We start from the raw sequence: 10,280 nt of genomic DNA on the forward strand, positions 1-10,280 counted from the left end.
TTGTTGCTTGTTGAGTCATCACATATCGATGTTATACACTAACTTTTCAAATATTGATATTGGTAGTGTCTTGGTAAATAAGTTAGCAAGATTGTTATTAGATCATATTTGTTTGACATCAATCTTTTGGCCCTACTAGAGGTTATAAGAGTAAAATAACTTCAGTGAGATATGTTTGGTTTTATCTCTTTTAATATATTTTCCTCTAATTTGGGCCATATATGTTGCATTGTCTTCACATAATATGGAAACAATGTTTGTTGTAGAAGGAAGACTGCATGTATTTTGGATTTGATAGATGACAAACAATAAACATATGTATTATCGATTCATTTCATAAAGGGTTAGAATCTCTGAATGATTCAAAGATGTTGCAATCAAGGTTTGTTTGGTGGAGTGCCATGAGTTTGTTGCATTATTATATTTGAAAACATATCACATATACAAACGGGCCTTATAAGAGTAAATAAAATAACCAATATCTGTGTATCTAACCAAACTATGAATTTTAGGGGATTTAACAAAATAATTTAATTCCAAATCTCTAGTTACACATAGGTAACGAGATATATACTTGATTCTGTTTCAGCATTGACGAGTTGGTGTAGAGTTAAATTAGGTTAATAAATTCATTATGAAGGATATATTTGGTCTAGTGTATTAAGCCAAATATAATCAGGCACTAGTGACATTAAGATACGATATTTTAAGACCAAGTATTTTTTTCATCTTTTCTTTAGGACAAAATAAGTCATTTTCCAGATCAAGAGATAGAACAACCATTGGAGTGTTCAAAGGATAAGTCTTATCTATATTAAAATGTTTTATCAATTCATCGATATATGTTGATTTATTGATAAATATTCTATTTGAATTGTGCTCAATATGCAGGCTGAGACAATATTTTTGTTTTCTCTAAATCCTTCATCTCAAATTCCTTTATGAGTCCCAGTTAAATTCATGTCATCAACATATACCATTACAATGACAGATCTTGATTCTGACCTTTTTAAAAAGATTCATGGTCATATAAGGCATTCACATAGCCCTCTTCTATCAAGTATTCATTGAGACAATTGTACCACATTTTTCTAGATTGTTTTAATTCATATAAAGATCTTTGTAACTTGATTAAGTACATGCTTCTTGGATTGACCTTTTCTGTTTCAAGCAATTTAAATCCTTCAAGGAGTTTTATATAGATTTCAGCAATCCAAGTTTTCATATAAATAAGTAGTAATTGCACACATCAAACACATATCTAGTCTTTCAAAGGTTATTAAACTGATTAAATATTTGAATGCGATTATATTCATCACCAGTGCATATGTTTCATCAAAGTCTATACCTGACCATTAGGAAAAGTCTTGAGCCACAAGCCTTACTTTATGTCTAGTAATCTCTTTTTTCCCGTTTTTTTCTTACAAATTCTCATTTATATCCAATGAGTTGTACGTCTTTACGTGTTTAGACTATAAGCCCAAACACTTGACATTTTACTAGAGAAACTAATTTTGTATAAATTGTTTCTTCCCATTTTGGCCAATCATATCTTTGTCTATATTCATCCATAGTACATGGTTCAAAATTATCACCATTCATAATTTTAGCAGTTACTGCAAATGAGAATACATCATCAATGTTAACCATTTCACAATTCTATGTCTCTTTTATAAGCATAATTTTTTGAGGAATCTGTATTTTGAATTTTCTATATTTCTAAAGTTTGTTCCACTTAAGAGGCTTTAGTCTTTTTGGGGACTGTGATCTCTTCTAGAAAAATATCAATGAGTGTGGACTTTTCAATTATTTTAGGATCATCTTGATTCATATCTGTTTGATTCATTGTCTTTCATTTTCAAAGAACAATGTCCTTCGATCCAATAGGTCTACCACACTTCTAAATGTAGTAGATTAATCAGTTATCTAGTTCAACAATCATATTAATTCTTATTGGTGTGTTGGCAGTTGGTATGTGTGATCTTGTCATTTTTTTTATATCCACTAATGTATCAAGCATTTGGTTGGCTGTAAACGCACCGTCCTCTACATTTCAATTTCATTTTGGGATATGTAAGGATCTAAATGAAACATGGAAGGCAAGTGCCAAGTAAGTTCATGTCTAACTTCAAAAAGCATTTTTTTTGCCCTTAAAGGTGGGAATGTTGTCTCATCAAAGTGAAATTTGCAAAGTGTGTAATAAAAAGATCACTTATCAATGGTTCAAGATATTTGATAATGGATGATGAATTATATCCAATATAAATTTTCAAAGGACATTAAGATCCCATTTTTGTGTGGTAAGAAGATGCAATAAGGACATATATTACATAACAAAATATCTTTAAATAAGATATATTAGGTTGGTGACTAAGAACTAATTGTAGAGGAGAATTTTGATGATAAGAAAAAGGTCACAAGCAAATTAATACTGCAACATATAATATAGCATATCCCCTCATATAAGTTGGTAGTTAAGTTTTTAATAATAAAGTACATGCAATTATTTGGAGTCCTTTGATAAAAGACTCAACCAATCTATTTTGAGTGCGGATATGTGAGATTGGATGCTCAACATTAATCCCTATAAATATGCAATAATCATCAAATGTCTTAGATGTAAATTCACTAGCATTGTCTAACTATATTGATTTGATCAGATAATATGAGAAATATGTTTTTAATTTGATAATTTGTATTAATAATTTAGCAAAGGAAATATTTTGAGTTGGTAATAAACAAACATGAGAACATTGTGTTGATGCATCAATTAAAATCATAAAATAACAAAATGGCTCATTTGGTGGATGAATGAGTTCATATATATCCCTTTGAATCTTATGTAGGAATGATGAAGATTCGACTTCAATCTTAAAGAGAAATGGTCTTATCACTAACTCACCTTTTGAACATGTGCTACATAATTTCTCACTAGACAATATAATTTTGTGATTATTTAATGCAAGTCGATATGAATTTTTGGTAATTCTAAGTATCACTGTAAATCCTAAGTTATCTAGACGGTCATGCTAAGATATAAAAATCGTTGGATATGAGAACTTTTGGTTTAATATTGTGTATGTTTTAATTGTTTTTATGATTGCATAATATAATCTAGATAATAAAATGGACAATTTTTCTAGTACATACCTTTGACCAAATGCATTAAAAATTATATAGAGAAATGGTCTTATCACTAACTTACCTTTTGAACATTTGGTACATAATTTCTCACTAGACAATATAATTTTGTGATTATTTAATGCATGTCCATATGAATTTTTGGTAATTCTAAGTATCATTGTAAATCCTAAGTTATCTAGACGATCATGCTAAGATATAAAAATCTTTGGATATGAGAACTTTTGGTTTAATATTGTGTATGTTTTAATTGTTTTTATGATTGCATAATATAATCTAGATAATAAAATAGACAATTTTTCTAGTACATGCGTTTGACCAAATGCATTACAAATTATATAGAGGAATTTTGTATCATTTTTACTCATAGTTTCAATATGATAACCATTACTTCTTATATCTTTAAAACTAAGTAGATTTCTTTTGGATCTATTTTAATATAGTGCAACATTAATGTTTACGTTGTACCTATTTTTCAACAGAATTATGACTTTTCCGGAGCTTTCAATTAGGTTTATTGACCTTGAAATAGTGTTTACTGTAGTTTTAATTGGTGATAAAGTTAAAAAAAAAATTCTTCAAGAATTGTGTGCGTTGCACTATCTACCAAATAGATGTCGGCATCATCATTTTTTTCTTGTGTCAAAGCTTTAATTTTAAAATTCATATCCTTTCATTTAAAAATTACATTAGTCATAATGTATATAAAATAATGAAATTAAGGAGTACATGGTAATATGCATACAAAATAATGTACATAACTCTTTAACTTCAAAACAAGAAATTGAGGTGGGCTTTATTCTTGAAAATCTTAGGCGTTTATGTCATTATCAAGTGACTTACATTTTTACTCTATAAAAAAGTCTAAAACATCAAGATTCACCAGATTGATAAGATCTGAATTATCAAAAAAATTTGATTCTATCTTCTTTTCATTATTTTTTATGGATGATTGATATAAATCCACCAAATGTATGGGCATACAATAGTTACACGACTAATGACCTTTACAACCACATTTATAACCTTTTTTTTAATTATTTTGTGGTTTGCCCTGCATTACTCTCCATTTTTCCTATTTTGGTTCATTCCTAGTCCATTTTAACTTTTGTGGTGAGATTTCCTACTATGACAACCTTTAGGTCGAAAATTATTTCACTTACGAGATTGTCCATTCTCACGAGAACTACTATTAGTAGTTGCGTTCACTTTAAGAAATGGTGCAATGCTAATAAGGTGGGTTTGACAATTTTTTATTAATAATTCATTGTTTTGTTTAGTCACAAGCAAACATGATATTAATTTATAATAATTTTAAAATTCCATTCTTGACATTACTGTTGCAGAAACACATTTGATGGGTGAAATGTGGAAAATGGCTTTCTTAACATATTTTCTTCAGAAATTTTTTTTTTCCACATAATTTAGAAAACTATTTTGACCAAGACAAAATTCTATTCACTTATAAATTTATGATCATGTAAGCATAAGTGGGTCCACTAATGTTGTGCCATTTGGAGCATTATTGATTTTTGATATTTAAATCTATCTTTCAGACTTTTTCATAATTTTAATGGATCTATTATATAGATATATTCAGCTCACAATCCTTCATAGATGTCATGCTAATGGAAAATAGTGGTCTTGGATCTATACCGTTGGGATGCTCCATTTCCTTTTTTAATTACTTCTCCAAGGTTCATTGATTCTAAATGAAGAATCGTGTCAAGAGCTCATTCAGTATAATTTTGTCATCCAACCTTAGAGCAACATATTGAAACTTTAGGAGATTCGACATTACCACAAATTATATGTCAATGAAATTAACAAAACTAATGTTATAATAAGAAATGCATAACTTAACAACAAAATTGTTGTGTCAGAACTTCATGTTTATATTTATCTCATATTTGTAAAATTTCAGGTTTTGTAATTAATGTTTAGAACATTGAGTTTTAAATTATAGTATTTAAAATCTTAGTTTTGATTATATTTAGAACTTTGGATTCATACTTTTTATGATTTTTTAAACTTTAGGTTGTAGGTGAGATATAATTATAATTTGCATTTACTAATTTGAAACAAGTATAAAAAATAACATAAATATAAATAACCATAATTTGTTTTTCACAAATGGGAAAATAAATATAATAAAAAATTAAATAGAATAATAACAATAATTAAAACATTTATAGTTTATACTTTACAAATTAGAAAATATTATATTTGCATTGTACAAATGAAATAATAATATAATTTAAATATTAATGATATTTGGATATATTTAAGTAGACTATACTTATAACGTCTCATACATGTGCTTGAAATAATTAATAATTGCAAAAAGATTGATGAAAAATATATGTGATTAAAACTTTGTGAGAATTAAAGGACAAAGGACGCAGAAGTAGCAAAGAAAAAATGGAATGAAAGGGTGCGTGCGCATCGTATCAAAATCAGAGGAGCGTATATACAAATGAAGATAGGGAGGTCTTTATTTAGGAAAATTGGACCCCCACAAAGACTTTAATGCTGCCGCCCATTTTCATTTATTGCTTTCCTTATGGGGAAAGCCAATATATGATTGGATGGTGCAATTTGAAGTCCCACCTACCACCACTCCTAAAACTTTTTGACTTGGAAAGGATAAAGACAAACAAAGAAAGAGCAATGAAGCAGCCGCTCACTGACCCTAATTTCAACCTAAAAATGCGAGAGTGGCTCTGTTTTTCTTATTCAAAAGTTTATAGTAAATTAATTAGGTTCTTTTGTAAAAAAAGAGATGGAAGCAATATCCATTGAATCTGATCCTCGTTTTCATTTTCAAGTAATTGTTTTCTCATTCATATTAATCGATTTCATAGAAAATTATATCTCTTTAATGCCTGTATAATTCATGTAGGTTGGAAAGATAAAAATCAGCGAGGGAATGAAGTGTTTGCATGATTTAGTAGAATGGTACAAGGGCAACTTGATCCCAGAAAACGTTGAAATCTTTCATGAAACTATGACCTACCTTCAGTCTCTTCAACAACAAATACAGGTAACCCTTACATACTAAAGTTATATGATCTATCATTGTTAACTGGATTTCTTATCATAACGTTCTAGTCTTGTGGTTTCGGTTTTTTATTAAAGTACACTTGTTTCAAATATTAGCATCTGGGTCCTTGGATTGAGCTGAAATTGTTCAAATTTGAAAAACAAAATGTATTGCCAATATTTGATACATGTGTTCCTAACTGGTAAAGATCAAAACAGTAGGGACTACTCCCTTAGTCATATGTATGAATCACATACTTTGAATACAACTTGAACCCAGGACAGCCCAAGGCCATGTAGCATGGAAATGGAAATATAGAAACATAAAAATGAAACATTGAAATCATATTTTCTCAAAAATATAGTAAACATATAAATATAAAAAATGTAAGGGTTTCTTTTATAAATACCAAATTTTATTAAAAAATTACAACTACTTGTATTTCTTTAAAAAAATAGTAAAATATATAATACAACAACTTTTTAACCACAGTTACGTGTACACTCAACCTATTTGGTATTTGGTTTATCAACCGACAACCAAATAAATAGTGTAGATCAAACCTAACAAAGCCAATTTTTTGAGCATTCGTCAAAAGTTGAAGAAGCCAAGGATGGAGAGAAGAGGAGAGAAGACAAAATTAGAGTTATGGTTTGAAATTGTAAAGGAGACTGAAACATGAAATAAATTTTTAATCGATTAAAAAATAAGGAAAAAAAAACATGTTTCAAATTTTCTTTATATTTTTTAACGCCATTGAAATGTTTTGTCCTGTTTGTAGCGTTTCAAAAATGAAAACTTTTCAAAAACATAGGAGAACACCCCTGAAGGAAAATAATAGTCTTACTATATATGTGTGTGCATGTGTGTATGCGCCATTTTAAAAAAAAAAAACACATTTAATAATCCTTGAAATGCTTAGCCAATGTCTCTGTATTGCTAGCAAACTATATAAGCTGATTTGGTTGCCTTAAATATGTTTCAAAGATTTGGTATCTCTCATTGAGCTCAATTTCATTTTTTGTTTACCTTTTTATTAAGTGATAGAGTTGTTTGTGTATTAATAGGAGATCATTTATTAGGTGATAGAGTTGTTTGTGTATTAACAGGAGATCATTGAAATAAGAGAACAAAATGCCCATTTTAGACCTACTCTAAATGAAGCAATGGTGACGGATACAAATGTGGAGGATTCATCATGTTTTAAACGAAAAAGGTGGTCAAAGGTTTGGGAGGACTTCACAAAGTATGTCGACAAAGATAGAAAGGAATGGGCTCAGTGTAAACACTGTAAGAAAAAGTTTGTAGGATCAAGTAAGAGTGGAACCACACATCTCAAAAATCATCTAAAAAGTTGTCCGAGTTTGAGAAATCTAAGTGGGGTAGTAGATATAGCAAGAGAGAAAAGTGTCATTGATCAAGAAATGAATAACTCTGATTTGGTGCGAAAGATCATCATGTATGGGCTTAATGGCATAAAAAATGAAATAATTGATGTTTATGAACAAGAGAAAGTTAAGTTGCACAAATATTTGGATAATCTCTCTGGTCGTTTTAATGTAACAATTGATTGGTTAACCAACGGTCATGAAATTGGGTTTATGACAGTTTGGTTTATAGATGATAATTGGGAATTGAAGAAGAGGATTATTCAATTGGAGAATGATGATATTGCTATAACAAGAGACTTAGATGAAAAATCTCTAAAGCGTTTGTTTATAGATTGGAACATAGACAAAAGAATATTGTCTATAGTTGTTGAATGTATTCGTGAATCAAAGGTTATTGAGCTTAACAATTGGCTTAATGAACGAGCTTCTCTTCCTTTCATGGGGAATTATTGTACATGTGGTTATTTATTAAGTAGATTTGAATCTAAAGTTAGATTTGAGGTGTTGAATAATGATATTTTCATTAAAGCGAGGAAGCTTGAAGATTACTATATGACACAATCAAACAAATTTATGTTTGAATTAGCGGTGAGAAAAGCTGAGTCCATGGGTAAAAAGGTAAGTTCCAAATATCATCCTAGAGATCATCTTCAAAATTTTTATCTGCTTGATTGGGCGATGGGATATAAAGGAGCATTTTGTGAACTGGAGCATATAGATCCGGATTTCAAGTCTATCAATTTTGATTGGAATGAGGCAACTTTACTGCACAGCTTGTGGGTAGTGTTGAATGAAGTCTCTCAAATTAAATTGGCAAATGAGTTTTTCCCTATACTTTTAAAAGTGCTACAGTTTACAAAAAGTGAGCATCATTACATTCGCCACGTTGCATCATGTTGCATAGAATATTTTGATGAATACTGCAACAACTCTAAGCTGGTTTTCATAATCTCAGTAATTCTAGATCCACGGTTCAAAATGGATATTGTACAGCATTTCCTCAAAGAAATGTATGACAATGAGGCAGCAGACACACACCTGAAAAAAATCATTCATAGTGTTACAAATATTTACAAAGAATATGCAAAGGATGTCCATACCATGGAAAGACCATTTGCATTTTCACAGCATGCAAATGAGGTTGCTTTACCAAAATCAGAACTTGACTGCTATTTGACAGATTCCAAGGTTCCTCCATATGAAGACTTTGATATACTAGAATGGTGGCGTCTCAATTCTTCGACTTTTCCAACACTTGCTAGGATGACTCGTGATTTCTTATCCATACCTATATTTGCTCGTTCGAATGACTTTAATTATTCTTTGTACGAAGACATTAAAGATATTTCTAAGACTAGTTTGGATGTCCACTTAGAACATGCTTTGATATGTACTAAACTTTGGTTGAAAGACCCCGAGAATATATAATGAAGTTGTTGAAATACATATGTGTTTTCATTTTTTTTATTTACTTTATTTCATCCTTTCTTTGGAAGTGACCAAACAGATGTAAGTTCAAAACATTTCCCATTTTTCATTACAAGTTACAAATCCTTTAATTTAATATATTTCTTTTAAAAAATAAATTAAAATTACTAAAAGGTAATTTTAATTTATATTTCTCTCTCTTTTTTCTTCCATATCCTTTTCTTTTACCACCTTGCTTATCCTTTTCTTTTACTATCTTACTTATATTTCTCTCTCTGCTTCTCTCGAGCTTTATTGGCCAGCATTTTAACAGCAGACCTCCTTGTTGTCACAACGGTGTTTTCACCATGGCAATTCCATTCCCTCCAAGTCTCGAGCTTTATCTTTTGATTGTTGTTGTAATAATTGTTGATAGGTATACAAAATTGTACACATCAAAAGCCGATTAGAAGATGAAAATGTCAATTTCTTCTCTTCTATTTCCAAAAATTATGAGTAAGAGGATACAAATAGTACCTATTCAAGTTCCTAAATTATCGAGTCTTAACTACTATTATGCTTTACCATATAAAAAAAAAACTATCACATAAAAAAAATAAAATTATATATACTCACTTTAAATATATAAATGAATACATATTTATATGTATTATCATATAATTAATTGATTTATAATTAAAAATAAAATAATACTTATTTCTATGATAACACGCATAAATATTACTTATTTATATACTAAAAATAGTTATGCATAGTATTATTAAAAAAAATTCAATATGTAATTTCTAATTTAATAAGAGGGGACCTCCATATTGTGCTACATGTTTATTTTGGAATATATATATATATATATATAAACCGTTCCCATCAGTACTACTAATTTTGATATTCTCTTTTGTCGTGTTTACTTGATTTTTATTCTTTGAGAAATTTTAGAAAATGGCAACTTGTTCAGTTGTGAATAGTGCAAACATTCATTAACCTTGTTTGTGAGTGTTCACATTTCAATCAATAGGGAGGAGTAGCATGTGTAATGATGTTAATACAATACAACTTATTTGGCCTAACTCATGCAGAAAAAAGTATATAATACATGTCTGGGCTTATCCTAACACAAGAGTACCTATGTTAGTGTTAGTTTTAAGGACCTTTCTAATACAGAATATTTATCCAAGATTCAAATTAATCCACATGATTATTAAGATTACAGGATAAAAGGCACAATGAATAATAAAGAGAATAAGTAAGATTTACTTAGTTCAGGTTTCAAAATTTAA

The 10,280-nt window shown here is 29.3% G+C and overlaps 1 protein-coding gene across 1 annotated transcript; it reads left to right on the forward strand.

Moving 5' to 3' along the window:
• The first annotated feature begins 5,792 nt into the window (after positions 1-5,792).
• LOC123195952 (zinc finger BED domain-containing protein RICESLEEPER 2-like) lies at positions 5,793-9,021 on the forward strand. Its single transcript, XM_044609828.1, has 3 exons — positions 5,793-5,968; positions 6,044-6,184; positions 7,294-9,021. The coding sequence occupies exons 1-3, from the start codon at positions 5,924-5,926 to the stop codon at positions 9,001-9,003; spliced, it is 1,896 nt and encodes a 631-aa protein (XP_044465763.1). The 5' UTR covers positions 5,793-5,923; the 3' UTR covers positions 9,004-9,021.
• Positions 9,022-10,280: the final 1,259 nt, after the last annotated feature.

Source organism: Mangifera indica, chromosome 14 (assembly GCF_011075055.1).
Source record: "Mangifera indica cultivar Alphonso chromosome 14, CATAS_Mindica_2.1, whole genome shotgun sequence".
Lineage (NCBI taxonomy): Eukaryota > Viridiplantae > Streptophyta > Magnoliopsida > Sapindales > Anacardiaceae > Mangifera > Mangifera indica.

Bases quoted from the DNA above. Each gene is read 5' to 3' on its own strand.
- LOC123195952 (XM_044609828.1), top strand. From the start codon at position 5,924: ATGGAAGCAATATCCATTGAATCTGATCCTCGTTTTCATTTTCAA. The intron at 5,969-6,043 runs GTAATTGTTTTC...TAATTCATGTAG, and splicing joins ATCCTCGTTTTCATTTTCAA to GTTGGAAAGATAAAAATCAG. The intron at 6,185-7,293 runs GTAACCCTTACA...GTGTATTAACAG, and splicing joins CTCTTCAACAACAAATACAG to GAGATCATTGAAATAAGAGA.